At 39.5% G+C, this 15,861-nt stretch overlaps 1 protein-coding gene across 17 annotated transcripts in view; it reads right to left on the bottom strand.

The window, feature by feature from the left end:
• Positions 1–15,861, bottom strand: part of MAP2K5 (mitogen-activated protein kinase kinase 5) — a 270,688-nt gene that overhangs the window by 78,742 nt on the left and 176,085 nt on the right. For 13 of the 17 annotated variants that reach the window (XM_042941607.1, XM_042941611.1, XM_042941606.1 and 10 more), the window contains exon 17: positions 6,743–6,772. The exons of the other annotated variants lie outside the window; for them this stretch is intronic. In XM_042941607.1, coding sequence (XP_042797541.1) covers positions 6,743–6,772 — 30 coding nt within the window. The remainder of the gene's footprint in view (positions 1–6,742; positions 6,773–15,861) is intronic. 17 annotated transcript variants of the gene reach the window in all.

Consider the following 15,861-nt stretch of genomic DNA (forward strand, 5'->3'; position numbering starts at 1 on the left):
TGTAGGCTAGAAACCTGTTTAGCAAAAAAATGCACGCACATTGCTTTTGGACTCTTGCCAACTAAAGGTGAGTACTTGAAGTCTGGGGTAATTACCCATTGTTTGTTTTTTTGTTCTTTGACTACAGACCTCACACAAAAAAATGGATATTTATGATTTATAGAACCCTTGATGTTCTAAACTTCAAAAAGTTCATGTAACAAGGGATAAACTCGAAATCCCTTTTTTTCAAAGAAGGTCAACTTTCTAGGTATTATTTTGCAATTCTACATTGTTCTAGTCATGATCAGTACATTAGTACATAAATAAGATAATAAAGTAGATGGTCTGAATTTAACATTGAATATAAAACAACATTCAATTATCAAAATTAGGATTAGTAATAGCATAGTAAAAGGCTTTTAAAACATGAATAAAATTAGGTACAAAACTCAGAATTCCAGCATTATCTTTTGAAAAGTGTTTAATATTTTAAAATAGTTTTAAGAACATACGCTTTCTACTCCATTATGAGACAAATGCTCTATCCAGAGCACAATTTATTACTACAGAATAAATGAATGTTTAAAAGACAGTCTGTCAATTGAAAAAAAAAAACACATTAAAATAGCAGGTTTCCAAGCCAAGTTAAACAAAATATTTTCTCCTTGACAAGCTGCTTACATTTAAATGAAAACAGGGCAAATTTGGTCAATAATATGGATTGCATATAATAAAAAGGACCTTAGATCATGTTAATACAAGGATCAGAAAGCAGTAACTTCAATTAAAACCACCCAATTATTTAGCAAACTTTCAGATACAGCAAATAAATTAATCTGTTTTAAATGAAAGTGCTCAGATAAGTAGCTTTTTGACCTATGAGCAAGTTTCACTAGCAGCAATCACAGCAAAGCAAGAATCTGCTGAAGCAAGGCAAAGCCCCCAAATCAAACAAATGGTATTAGTAATCAAAAAGCATTTGCACAACATATTTCCTTGGTTAGTAGCAGGGGGTTCTGAGCAAACGCCACCCACAGCTCCCCTCATACTTTGATATGTAGTGTATACGGGATGAACACACACATTCCTTTCACCCACACAAACAACCAGGGTATATACTGCCTTTAAAAACAGGGCATTTCATTTCTGTACTATCCTATGAAAAAAGCCAGTCGTTATACTATTAAGAATGCATGTCTTTCACTTAAAATCCTCTATCATCCACTTATGTTTAACTTGTACTGGGATTTAAGAATGTCTCTTTATTGAGACAAGTAATATGTCATCATTTTGCTCAGCTAACAGGCCTGACAGACCCTGTCTCCTTGAGTTAAGAACAGTAGATCTCTATTTCGTACATTGGTGGTAAAAGCTGGCAGAATAAATGAGAATTAGCCAATTGGTAGTAAAGGTTTTTAATCCCAAGGATCTAGATTTTCCCTACCTTTGCCTTACTTATTCTATCTGGCCAGATGATGGTATATTTTTTTTTTCAAGAAAAATGATCTCTATATATTGCAATAATTTATCTGAATGCCATTCTTATGTATTTTTAACAACGTCGCTATTCACTTTATCTCTTATGTTTTTGATCCTTTTTACTACTTATCATCTTCTTTATTTGAAACAGATTTTTAACAGATAATCTTGATCGTTACAACAATATCTTGCTTGCATTTTATTCAAATAATTCTTAAAAACAGCTTAAAAAGCCGTTTGGAATAACATCAAGCTTGCCATCAATCAAACGAAAAAATTCCGCTGGCGGTTGTATAAACATCAGATCAAGTCTGATGTCTTCAAGGATTTCAGAGTGAACCATAAAAAACTCCATTAACTTCTGACAAAGAATGCAAATTAATCACAACATGGGGTGAAATGAAATTAAAGGCTCTTTTCTAATCAATGACAAGGCAGGATGAAATATTTGTTACTCTCTCTGCACTCAGACTGCCTGGGATGTTTGCACTTCCCTTGCAAAGCCCCAAATGTAAGGTGTGAGTACAGATTCACCCACAGTCGCTGTTTAGCCCTCCCACCCCCCCCAGAGCTATCTGCTTACAAGTCGTGGAGATTCACAAAACACACTAATCATCTGAATCTCAGGTGCATCCAATTTGTTATTCACACTCTCCCATGCCAGTGAAAAGCCTGGCGCAGACAGATGCACCAGGAACCCTAAATGACAGTTTTGGCCTCCGGAAGTACGATCACTACAACAAAATCTAGTACAGCCTCCAGGTGAAATGTCTGGAGCTCCATATGGAGCAGGGAAAATTAACAACAAGATGAAAATCACTGCAGCAGCGGGGAGTCGGAATTTTTGAAAAAAAAATGAAATTTAAAGATGAAGAAAGAGAAGTAATAAATTAATGGGGTGTGAAAACATTCAAAGCTTTACAATACCAGGGGCACTATTTGCTCAGATTTTTTTCCTTTTTTTTAACTTTAGGTCATTTTGATGTAATTTATTAACCAAGATCAGGAATTGTAGCCAAAAGAACAACAACATTTTTATACATACAAAAGTACTTTAAATACATTTGTATCTGTATTTTCTTCAATTTCCTGTGGCATCCTGCTTACCAAATCTCCAAAATGTCAGAGCTAGAACACCCTCCTGAGAAGTCTCCTTAATGGATTTACTATCATCTCAATGCAGGGCACTACTGTAAAGTTTGAATGAAGGGTGACAATTTTTAGCGGGCAATCTTTTTCAGTTCTCCTCAACTATGGTGTCATTAAACAAACCATTGCCCACCATGATGTTTTTTAAGTCAACTGGATTTGGATCTACACGATTAGCTCTCCACAGCTCCAGTCCTTGTCCAGACCTGCACATCTTTCCAGACTACTATTAATGCTAAAGCGTGCAAGAAATGGATATACTACGTTTGTGAGATGTTTAAAAACACAACTTTTCATGATCCCGTTGCTTCACAGGCACCCAGAATTTAATGGCGCTGGGGTCAGGGAGAGCTCTGGAGCCCTCTGGATCCTGCTGTGACTCTGCTAATCACATGGTAAGAAAAGCGAAAGGCCTCTAGGGAATGGTCTTGTCATCATCTCCCACGGCATGGCCCCCGACGTGCAGCATTTCTCACCTACACACGAGGCCTCCTACGGTGGAGAAGGCAAATCAGGAAAAGGACTTGGAGGGGCTCAGCGGGAAGAAGAGTAGTATAAACAGCCAACCAGATTCGGAGTACACAGAGCCCACTCATTTGGTTTAGTTGTCTGTAAGTCCTACATCTATCTGACTATACCCATTCATCCCTGAGGCAAGGTGCCTCACCTCGCCAAGCCTCAGTCTGCTCCCCTGGAGGTTGGGAAGAACAGCCCCTGTAGGTGGGATGGACAGCCCGAGTCAGATAAGAGGAAGTGACCTGGAGCTCGATGGCAGAAAAGAGTTACGCGAATCCACGACATCGTTGTTCTTCCTATTATAAGGTGTAGTAACATTAACACGCCTGAGCATTTAGAGTGGCTCCTAAACTTTTTTTCTGTAGAGTCCTAAACTGCATGCCAATGAGGCTCTCCAACTGAAAGGCCTAAAGGAAACGAAACTAGAGAGTGCTTCCAAATAACAGATAAAAACTCAAGCACAAAACAATGAAGTCGATATAGAATAATTATCTCAACAAAAATCCAGTCCTTTAATATTTATGTTGGTCCCAGGCCAGAGAGTCTCCCTAACGTCTTCCTGACACCCTTCCCTCATCTGCATCCCACTGGAAACACACACGGTGTCACCGGCAGGAAGAGGCAATGCTAACGACACTGTCAGCAAGCAGCACTGAGGCCAGGTTGGTAGAAGTCTCAAAGCTGGACTCTCCTCTCCGCTTTCCTCCCTACTCATTTTACGCTCTGCTCCAGTTGTGGCTGGCAGTTGCCGAGCACATCCTTTCGCGACCTTTGGTTGACTGTTAGAAATTCCATTGTGTGCTACAGCCCAACATCAGGGCCAGCGGGATGGCCCTCTGTACTTCTGCAAGTGGTTTCCTTATCCATAAGCCCATTACATCTGCATACTTGCTCTCATCAGATAGAAAAGACAAGTATCAGGATCCTCATCCTAGAGTTAGGAAAAGGAAGCCCCAAGGAGTCACAAAGCAAGAATTAAGGCCTGTGGTGACTACAGTTTGTGGTGGAGCTGGGTTCTAATTCTCATCTTTTGGCTCCTGGTCCAGAGGTCTCTCCAACAGGCCCATCTTCTCAACTTGCCACTAGTGACGAGCTCGGATTTGATGCCCTGATCCGACTTTGAGTTCAGAGTAGTGACGTCCTGGTACTGTCTCTGGCCCTGACAGAAGGGATGCCAAACTATGTGATCGTGAGGCTATATGAAAGGTTTTCATGTGTTCAAGGACCAGATCAGTGGGCAACTATTAGGATGAAGCAGTTAGTCCTCGGCTTGGTAAACAGAACACTGCTTTGACTGGATGGCTGTTTATAAAGTAAGGAGTTTCCTATCCCCCGAGGTGTTCAAGCAGAGTGTGGATGTCTGCTTTCCAGAGATACGGTACAGAGGTTTGATTCGATGATGTCTGAGATCCCTCCCAATCCCGATGTCTGTGATTCACTCCTGCCTACTGCAACCCTGCTGCAATTCAACAGTGCACATATCAACCATTCTGTTTGCCCAATTTATGAGGGGACACCATCTCACGGAGTGGCTTGGGGTTCAAATGAGATACTATGGGCCAAAGAGAAGGTGTTATTCATAATCCAGTGTCAGAACAGTATGAAAACAAACATTGTTATCCACGTGCTTTGAGGGCAAAGGGAAGGGCAGGTATGGTGTGGATACAGCACCCTTTCCCAGTGTGAAGTCTCCAGGGCCAAGCCTGTGAAATAGATGCCAACTCCACCTGACGTCATTGCTGATTCTAGCAATGAAGCACACCAACTTCTGATGAAAGGCGTGGGAAACGGGCCTGATGGCATCAAAGCTGCTTCTATTATTTCAAATGAAAGTCCCAATTCGGTGACAATATTCGATCACGATTCAAGGAATACGGTTTTCCCTCTGACTCTGGCATAAAGGTTATTGCTAACAAGGGAGCCCAGCACATTAGAATTTTCCAGCTTCCACTTGACTGATCAAGTACACACACATATACTTAAACATTTCAAAAAAAACAGAATTGCAAAGGTGTACAGCCTCTTCCCAAATCTGACCAGAGCATTCAAATGCTTCATTCGTTAAACGCAATAGCAATCTGTTTCTTACGCTCATCACTTACCAAATCTCACTGGTTAATTACTCGACACATTAGGAATCTCAAGAACATAGCTACGTTCTCAATCTCTGGCACTTTTACGAGATGGCTCACAGGTTTTTCTACTAAGACTTCTCTGAGAGATATACTGTAACAGGGTCTCTTCATTTACAGAATTTTAGGGGATTGTATAAATTGGCCAGACAGTGAATTGTTTAAAAATTACCGACAGGATAAGAGGCTTACCAAGATAAATATTCTAATGAGCTATAAATCCTGAAAATGTGATTTTAATTTGATGGGCTACCTAGAGCTAAGCAGCAAGCCTGTATCCACTAAAATCTGACTAAATGCTAGCATGCATGCCAAGCGATTACATTTTAGATTTCCTCTTTAAGGAAAAGATTATGTTTAAACAAAGAAGCCTGCAGATTTGAAAAGTGAGTCTAACACTCTTGAACCTAATAACTTAGGCGATGTCTCCCCCACTTATCTGAGGGCTTTAACAGTAAAAGAAAGAGGATACAAAAGAGACATTTCAGCAAGTGAAGGGTCTTTAAATGTCCACATGGGTACCAGGAGAATTCGCCTAAAACAGCTTATAAAAATGGTAGAGTGAATGAGCCCCATCCTATTATTCAATAACCATGTTTGTGATGCATCTGCATAATCTAACCATGCATAAATTAGTATGTGTAATACAACACTTATTTGCATAATAATAGCAAGTTAATAGATGCTTAAAGAGCAGAGACCAACACCACCTTTAAATCAGACATGCCTCCAGGCGCTTTGGCCTGTACAGACCAAGATGCCAGAAAAACAGTGAGCACCAACCAGAGGAAAACAGTCAAACCATTCATCTTTCATCCCTCTAGACATTTCACTTATTTCCCCCCACGTACACGGCGGAATCATTTTCAAACCACAAAACACCTTTAGAGTTTAAGTGCTAGCACCCTTCCAAATAAGAATCTTAAAGAAATTATAAGGATGATCATCAGTAACGGTAACATAACGGACAGTTTGCTTTCTTACAAGTGTGGACAGCAAGAGGCAAATTTTTTAGAAAACAGTATGTTCAGAGTCACACCCACATAAAGCTGGGGGCCTATTTGCTTAGCAAAAATAATGATCCAGATCACATATTTCACCCTTCATCTCAACCTTTTAATTGAAATAATTTTAATTGGATCTAAAGGCTCAAACAGTATATCAAGAAAAGGCTGTGCCTCTCCTCTAACCTCAGTATGAACACATGGCACTGGGCTAGGATAAGGAAAAACACCACCAATGTCACACAAAGGAAGAGCGCGATGATGCCTTTCAACCTTTAACAAAGAGGAGAAAAAAAATCGGGTGTTTAAAAAAAATCAAAAATCAATAGAGACTTCTAAATGACTCCTTTAAGATATCACTTTTCAATTTAACAGGACAGATTTATTTGTATGTGGCTCAAATGTTCACAATTGCTCCCTGCACCTTCATACATAGGAATGAATGTCACAGTGGCAAACGGCAGTAATGAACAATCTTACCTGGGGATATGGAAACCTCCCAAGAGCAAGCTGGGAAAGGAAATAATATTTGTCTAGTTATAGATTTGCATGCAGGGCAGATCTCCTTAAGACAGACAAGCACTAAATTTCAGAACTGTACCCAGCAAATATAAAAAGCTCACAACCCTGGATGCAGGAACTAAACTATTGCTGTAATTACCTTAAGAGTTGTATTTAGAATGGACGTTTTCAATGGGCAATGTTGCATCCCTGATGAAATATTCCAATTTTAACAACTAAACATTACCATTATGTGGTTTCTCTTAGGAATGTTCTCAGCTCTATGGGCATGATTCACATTCACATGTGTGCGACAATATTCATTGAGACAGAGATGTAAAACTAGAGGAGACTGTTGGTTTCTCCTCTTGTAAGATGGAGACACCTTCTTGTTTCCCAGCCCTTAGTTGTGTAGAGTTTTTAGTCACAAGTACACACGCAGTCTTATAGGATATGGGGAGTGGGCCACATGAAACAGAAATTTTTGCCACTATTTTCATCAATTTATTAGTTTTTTCATTCACTTTCTATCCACTCTTAGGAATAAGGAGCTACCATTAGTAGGAAAGGGCCGATTCAACGCTGGGAATTCAACACTATAGGTCAAAGTCTGAAATTGGGGACACGAATCTTTAGAGAGCTTCCAATTTTGCTTGATTTGTAAATTGCCATGTGTTTCTAGGCCAGTCACTTAATTTTGGTCTTGGAATTCTCACCTGTAAAAACCAAATGATTCCACCAGGAACAGGGTTGATATAAAGTAATAAGATCAAATTTACCAAATACGCCATAACATATTTAAAGAAAATAGTAGCAAAACTTTGCGACTTCATAATGTGGCCCATTCTCAGGCCTGAAATCTCTATATATTTATAACTACTTTCGAAGTGGAATCGCTGTATCAGGGAACTGTGAAGCTGGAATGAACCCATGACAGCATCAATCCATTTCACAGATTAGAACCCAAGAGCCCCACTGAAAAAGTTTCCACACAGTTAATGAGAAGCTAGGGCCTGACCCTAGGCTTGCAACTTAATCCAGGTTCTTTCCGGCATTTTATATTGCTTTTCTACATCTTGAGAAGTTGTGTATTTATTTAAAAAACACAGACACCACGGAAACATTTTTGAACTCTTTTGGAATTGTGTTTAGAATCATTTCAAGTAACAAAAGAACATCTACTTCATTTTGCTAGAATTGCATTTTATCTTGGACTTAAAATTCTGCTCCCTACGCTTTTTGAAAATGTAAATTATTTGTTGACTAAAGTCTGAATGGCTTGGGGGTATTACCAAACCCCAAAGCCACTTCTGAAAAATAAATAAAAATACATAAATAAGATACCCTTACTAAGGATAGACATGAAAATGCTGAAGTTAATTTTCAAAGCTCTACAACCAGTCTGAGCAAGAGCAATGTAACAGGAATAAACCATATGACTTAAAAGGTGACTACTTTGAAAAGGCCAACACTCATTTGGATGTATATTTCTATATGTGTATGTGTGTGTGTTTTGCAATGCCTAGGAAGTTTCACGACCTTATACTCATTTCTTATATACTTAGAGCTCACGGATTTTCAAGATATAAAGTTATACTACCATTATTCACTTAGTAATATCATTAATCAAGGGATTAGCATAAAGTATGGACAGCAAAAACAACACAAGATGGGATGATGGAAAGAGAGTGTGGACGTTAAACTCCCTTTCACAGTTTTGTGTGATTATGTTTGTTGTCTATACACTGGTGTTTTCGGGGAGGCATCTGGATGGCTCAGGTGGTTAAGCGTCTGACTCGGCTCAGGTCCTGATCTCGCAGTTTGTGAGTCTGAGCCCCATGCTGGTCTCTGTGACAGCTCAGAACCTGGAACCTGCTTGGGATTCTTGTCTCCCTCTCTCTCTGCCCCTCCCCCCACTTATGATCTGTCTTTCTCTCAAAAATATAAATAAACATAAAAAAATAAACTTTTTTTAAAGTTTATTTTTTAATTTATTTTGAGAGAGAGAGAGACAGAAGCAGGGGAGGTGCAGAGAGAGAGGGGGAGGCGGAATCCCCAGCAGGCTCCATGCTGCCAGCACAGAGCCCAATGCGGGGCTTAAATTCACAAACCATGAGATTATGACCTGAGCTAAATCAAGGGTCAGACGCTTAACCAACTGAGGCACCCACGGGCCCCACTAGATACTGTTTTTTAACTGGGAAGGGAAGAGACTCCGTTTGCCACTCCCCCCTACACCAACCTTACCCAATACAGGCCATGCATGTGCCTGGCCAAGGAGAGTGTGCACAATGATCTTGGAGGAGTCAGGCGTTTGTACCCTTCTGTATTGACCTGACAGACAGTGACCGCTCAAAAAAAGCTGTCATCTATCATCGCACTCATCTGTGGATTACCAGGTTTGCATGTCCTTCCATTTGGAATTAGAAAACTACTAAGAGGAGGAGCTCTCATCTAAAAAAGCTAACAATAAGTAGTAGACAACATTTAGAATATTTTATCTCAAGTCTTTCTACAGGCACTGTGCCACTCACTCGGGTATACGTCAAACATGTCACTGAGGACTATGGAAGAACTCTTGGCTTACTGGCCACATGGCTTACTGGCAGAAGAACTTGCCCACTACACACGTGGTTAAAATCTAAATTAGCTGGCTGGTACCAACACTGGACAGTGCCTCTTGTGGTTGGAAGAACTAATAAGCAATGAGAAATGAAACGCTTAAAAAAAGTGGCATAAAATGAAAAATATGAATTCTTTCCACTTCAACACAAAACTTCAAATTCTCAAATCATTATTGTTCTGTGGAGAGGCCAGGTCACGGTCAACTTGGGACCGTGCACTCATCTACTTGGTGGCCTCTGTCATGACTGGTACAATGTAATGAGGATGGCTGATATCATTCATTTACCTTATAAGATACCACCATGCAAGAGAACAGAGAGAAAATTCAGTGCACACTGGTCAGCTGGGAGCCCCTGGGTACCAGTCTGCTTGGGAACAGGTGGCAGTGCTTGAACTGGTGAACTCATCATTCTTGGGACTGGCTTTGCCTTGTGTGTACTTTCCGGACATCCTACAAAATCTCAGTACTGTCAACTACATTCCTGGGAGAACTGCATCTAAGATATCTTGCAGCTCTGACCTCTTTGGAGCCAGAAGACTGAGAATGATTCCTTGCCCTTGACCAGAGCAGAACGATCATGTCCTCTCTTGCCTACTGTCACTCCTGGGCTGCTCCAGCAGCGGGCCCAGGATTCCAATTCTGCACCAGTGAAAACTGGCAGTGGCACTATTAGGCTGGCACCAAAAGCAGTCATTTTAAGGCCCCGGGAGAGGCAGCTGCCCTCCATGTATGTCCCTGTCCTTCTAGGTTTAATGAAACTGCAGTGCTTTTGCGCCACACTATTTGTCTTGTGGCAAAATAGAAGGAACTATATAGCCAGGCCCTAGAACCCTTTTATCAAGTTCAATTAGGAGAAGGTAAAAAAGGAAAAGGGCTGTTAGCAGATATGGCTGCATGAAGAACAGGTTCTTCATGAGGCTGTCAAAAGTCAAAATAAACACTGAAGCCTTATGGGGAAGAGGGAACACATATGCTATGAGTGAATGTTTCAGAGACAGACGGACCTGGGTCCATTCTGTATCTTTTACCCCTACTGGTCTATTAATCTACTTGCATTTCCCCAGTTTTTATTGTCAAGGTATTATAAATTAGGAAACTTACAAAAGAGAGTATGTAATCTTCTCTGAAATGGCCTGCAGATATGTCACTGTACTAAATGTGTTTCAGATTTAATGAAGCTTTAATGTCCTTTTTAATTTTGCCTGTTTCTGTATCACCAGGGGTCGGGCAAGGCAATCAGCACTCAAGAGGGTGGTTTGGTTTAAAACTAGGAAAAAACTCATTTGCTTATGAGTTGCACTGTATTTTCTTAATTAAATTTACTGAGTAAAATGGTTTAAGTTCAGCCAACCAATGACCTTTGTATGTAGATTTAGATTTATAAATAGGTTAACAGTTAAAGGAAAGGAAAAAAAAAAAAAAGAATCACAACAAAGCAAACAGATTAGGACTAAGCCAATAGAAATCTTGCTCTCTTTATCATCTTTACAAAAGCAGCATTTAAATATAGGCAGCTTAAGTCCAGTTAAAAAAAAAAGTATATTGAAAAATGTGGATGCACTTAAGCGCCAGCAATTCATCAAATGACTCTCACATCCTTTTCATTCCCAGGAGGGGAGCGCCTTGTATTGTAAAAGATTTGGAAAAGCTTTATTTATTTTTGGAGGGTGGAGGTAGAGATGGGGGAGGGACAGGATTCTATTTAATGTTAAATTAAAAAAGTGCATTTTAATTCCAAATACTTAAGATTCAGCAAACTGCTAAATAAATACTCTGTTCGTTGTGGGAAATGCACTATATAAAAGGTAGAAAAAGAATGCTCTGAAAACACCTACCATTGGGAATACATTTAAATATCAGCAAACCACTAACACTTCGCTGTAAAACTAAAACCTCCTTAGTGTCATCTTATTGATCTTTGATATGTCCAATCGAAATCTATGGAATACTCACTCGAGTTAGCAGCGTTTTAATATGTTGGATTTTATAATTTAAACAACAAATATGTAGGTGTGATCATAACGACTGCCAAATTGCAGAGCAACTGCATGATAGAAACATCTGTATTTTAACAAAAAGGTGGAAGATACTTATTTACAAAGCAACAAAAATGGCTTCTGTTGATAACAAGAATAATTATGGCCACGGAGTCATAAACGATAGAGAGCAAAAATATAGTGTGGCAAGAATGCAAGAGCAGGACACAAACTCAAAATGTTTTTGGTGAATCAAGTTTCTTACCTAGAATATCAACAATGTGGGATGGGTTTTAAATTTACACTTATACCGAAGAGCCCTGGAATTTTTTTTAATTCTTAATTTAGACGTATCCTATGTTTCTTGGCATAACTGCAAATTGAAAATAAGCATTTTCAATATAGCCAGTGATCTAGCTGAAGGAGGACTTTATAGACTGAAATGTTCTAAAATTTGTTCTTAATTACCTTGTGCACATTTTACACAATTAAATTTCCATCTAAGGATCTTGCATTTAGATTGTGCACTGCAGTTAAACCTTCATTTTATAGAAATGCAGCAGCTACTGTGGAACATTCAGACACAGGAAAACTTTAAAAAAATCAGACTTAACTACTGGATTACATAAAATTCCCTAGGTGAGATTTCATCCCAAGACCAATTTACACAGTCCTAGAGAGAGAGTTTAAATCATCTGAAACTATGCTGGGAAAGAACCATAATAAATATTAAATACCTCAAAATCTACCCTAAGATTTTACTTTTCTTCCCATGTATCAATTTCACTATCCTCTTACTGAATGGTTTAGAAACAATCCAAAGGATATAACAGCAATTTACCAGTGTTAAAGTGCTTTGGAGGTTAAACTGACAACAAAGAACACAGAAACACAAAGCGTCTTGAAGTAGGGTTTCAATTAAATGTGGAGGATTTAGTAATGCAGGACCAAAAAAAAAAAAAAAAAAAAGAGTTACAAATTAATTTAATCTTCTGCCTATAGTTTGCAGCTGCACTCCAAAGTGTCTAGGGCTTAAGAACAAAGCCTTGAAAGGCCTCAGAGTGAGGAAAGCTTCAATTTTTAATGTATAACGCCATTAGCTGATAACTTGTGGAATCTGCGACCCCTGCGGAGGGGCATAAGTGCGAGTAACAGAGACTGATGAAGTGACATATTTGTTCATGTCTCCAACTATGAGGAAGAGGGTTATTACTAACACCATCAGGCCCAACAGAAATATGCCCTAATAACCTTAGGGACCTTCCACGTTATCAGTTCTCACTACATCAAATATATTAAAATCAAAACCTAATTCACTTTAATTAAAGACAATTAGTTTGTTTTTCTATTAGTGTTTTAACTTGTGTGATATTATAATACACTGCAAATTAAAGATGGGATAACAAATGTAACGAAAGCACCAAATGGTGTGTACCTTCCCACCCCTGCTTGGGGGAAATACATGCTTATCACGGGGGTCTATTTTAAGGAAATTCAAGGACACCATCATTGTAAGTGGTGTAGAAGCATGGCACTTTGAAATGAATATAGTGGGACCGTGCATACCTTTTCCCTATTCAATTTATACTTTTCACATAACACTTTCCTATAAACTCTAAGGATTTCCTTAACACAAACAGAATTATGGCCCAATGGAGGCACCAGAAGCTTAATTAATTTGCCCAAGGTCACACTGCAGGTTGGTGGCAAAGCTTGTTAAATCACTAAGAACTGTGGGCTCTACAGATGTTTTTGGCAATGGCAAAGGACCCTGTCTGCAAAGGCCTCAGAGACTTCCAGTGCGGTGGGTGAAGCACGACAAATAACTCATTACGGCTGTACAGAAGTGCCAAGTGCTCCTGAGAGCTCGCAAATAACATGTTTTCTTTGTGTAGAGAGAACCTAGATGTGAGGTTCCCATCAGGAGTGCTTCTTAACATGTGCCAGTATTTAAAAAAGAACTACTCATCCTCACTAGAGTCCACGGATAAAAAGTAAATTTATTTTAACTTAAGGAGGCCAAACGTGGTAACACAAAGAAATAAATCAAGCACTTCTCCATCATTCAGAAGGTCCTGCCTTCTATCCCACAGATTACTAATAATAATGGAGAAAAGACAGCATTACAAATAAATGTTTCCAATAGAGTGTGGGCTTTTTTTTTTTTTTTTTTTAATTAGAAATGGGCTTATTACAGTGGACACTTAAATGGGGAGAGGGCAACAGTAATTCACAAGTACAATATCCTAATGCTGTTCCATTAATTGCTTTATTTGTTTCACGGTTAAAAATGATTGCTTGCTGTAGCCTAACCACGAATGCTGAAAAGCATGATACATTGAGGTCTCAACCTGGGCAAACTGTACCTAAACTTACACTTTATTGCAGCTTAGTTCACAATCTTCACCTAATATAGGGGTATATCCCAGTGCAGCAGGAGGATAAATCATCCTGGAATATTACTCCGGCAAAGTTTAGCTGTGACTGGAGCATATGTGCTTTCGAGCCACTGAAGCAAAGGCCCATAAAATACACTAATTACTGGAAGTTATGGTCACTGAGTGATTGATAGCGCTCTGCAAGGCAACTTCCTCATTTTCAGCTCTTCTGACGGGCTCATCCGCCACATAGCAATTATTAATTCATGACCCACCCCTCGGGCACTAGTACCTTTACCTCTAATTCTCCTGCTACCAAACTACTGCCACAGCTGGACACTGTCTTTCTTCATTCTGATGGCCGGGTAAGGATGATAAAAAGTAGATTTCATGCTAAATGCTGTTGTTTTGAATCTTTAAACGTTGTTCGGTCTTTCTAACCCTGCTGTCCCAACACATAAATTCTCCTTCCTCTCCCATAATGCTAGCTCACTTGCCTCATTTTCCTTTGGACTGTGTGTGTGTGTGTGTGTGTGTGTGTGTATCAATCTATCTGTCTATACTACTTTATACCAAAAACTCCGATGGAATTATTTTTTGTGTGAATACTATGGTTTAAATGCAATATACAATTTCACCAGGCCATGGTAAATATGAGGTGGCTGATTAGAAAAAAAAAGGAAAACAACCCCTCCTCTATTTAAGGAGACCCACTTTTGTAGCTTTGAAAGACACTGTCGCAAGTTGATTTCCATCAGTACCTTTACTCAGAGCGATGCTAATGAAAATATCTGGATACATAACTAAATCTCTAAAAGTCACTGAGAAACAACTTGCAAAGGTCTCTTTTGCTGGTGTTCTGTGCACTGAAAGGAAATTCAGTGAGAAACTCTGAATTAAGAAGAGATAAAGTTCAGTCATGGTGGATGAAAGCAAACAATTTATTTTTCTAATAGAAAAAAAAAAATGAATGCTTTTCAAATGTTTGCACAACTCCAACTCAAAATGCAATACTGGGGGTAGTTGTCCTGCCTGGATTCTGAGATGGTGCAACAACAGATGAACAGATGGAATTCTAAGTTACTCATCCTTTCTGGGCTTGGTTCAAATTATTTCTCCGCTCCTGCAAGGAGTTACTCCCAGAAGACAACTTTGAAGACAAAATTCCCATCACTCCCCGTCCATACCATTAACTGGGCAGCCGAGCACATCCTCTACCTGGTGACATTTCCTAGTGCTCTACATCTTCCTGTGTTTCTAATGCCTGGAAAGTTTTAAGTTTTGTTTAAGGGCAAACTCGAAGTCGTGTACGTTTATATGTTCTCCATGATGCCAGAAGTGGTATTTTGCCGTAGGTTGACAATAAGCGTTTGTTGATTATGATAAACCCCTGATGGTGATGTCTTCTAGAGCCTAGCTGACCTGGCAGTGCTTGGATTAGTTGTTTCTACGCTACAATTCTTTAATGAACATAGTATACAAGCTCTTTAGTATTATGGGCTGATAGTCTTAACTGACAAGGCCCTCTTACACATCACTGCTTAGAATAATCACTATCGCATATTTAAGCATTATGATTAATTTAAATGGCTTAGTTCTTATTAAAGACTTAAGGGTTGAAAGAAGGGAAAAAGACTAGAGTTAACTGCCCCCTAATCCATCTCATATACTTAATTCAATAACCATTTTAATCTTCACAGTGAGAATTAAGAAATGACACCCTTTCAACACGGTTGTAAAATGCTGACCTGTTGTCCTCTAATAGTACACAACTTCAATCATAATAGCCCCTAGAGAACTAGCTCTGGGTTTGGCAGGGGTGGGGGTCGGGTCCTCCATTTCTAAACTGCTCACTGGAGTCTTGCAGCTGTGACTACCGGAGAAAACGTCAGGGCCGGGGTATAGTCTACAAAGTTCAACCAACTCTACACTTCTGTTTCTAGATGTTCCAAAGTCAAGGGAGTCATAATCACGTAGTATTTCCTAGTGTTTATATGCTGCTCCTGAGAGAGAGAGATGGAGTGGTCACTTCCACTGAGGTGCCGTGCAGGCAGGTGCAGTCATCTTGGATCTTCCATTCTTAACCACCATCTGGCTGCATCCTCACCAGAGGCCCCT

The sequence above is a fragment of the Panthera leo genome, chromosome B3 (genome assembly GCF_018350215.1).
Source record: "Panthera leo isolate Ple1 chromosome B3, P.leo_Ple1_pat1.1, whole genome shotgun sequence".
Taxonomy (NCBI): Eukaryota; Metazoa; Chordata; class Mammalia; order Carnivora; family Felidae; genus Panthera; species Panthera leo.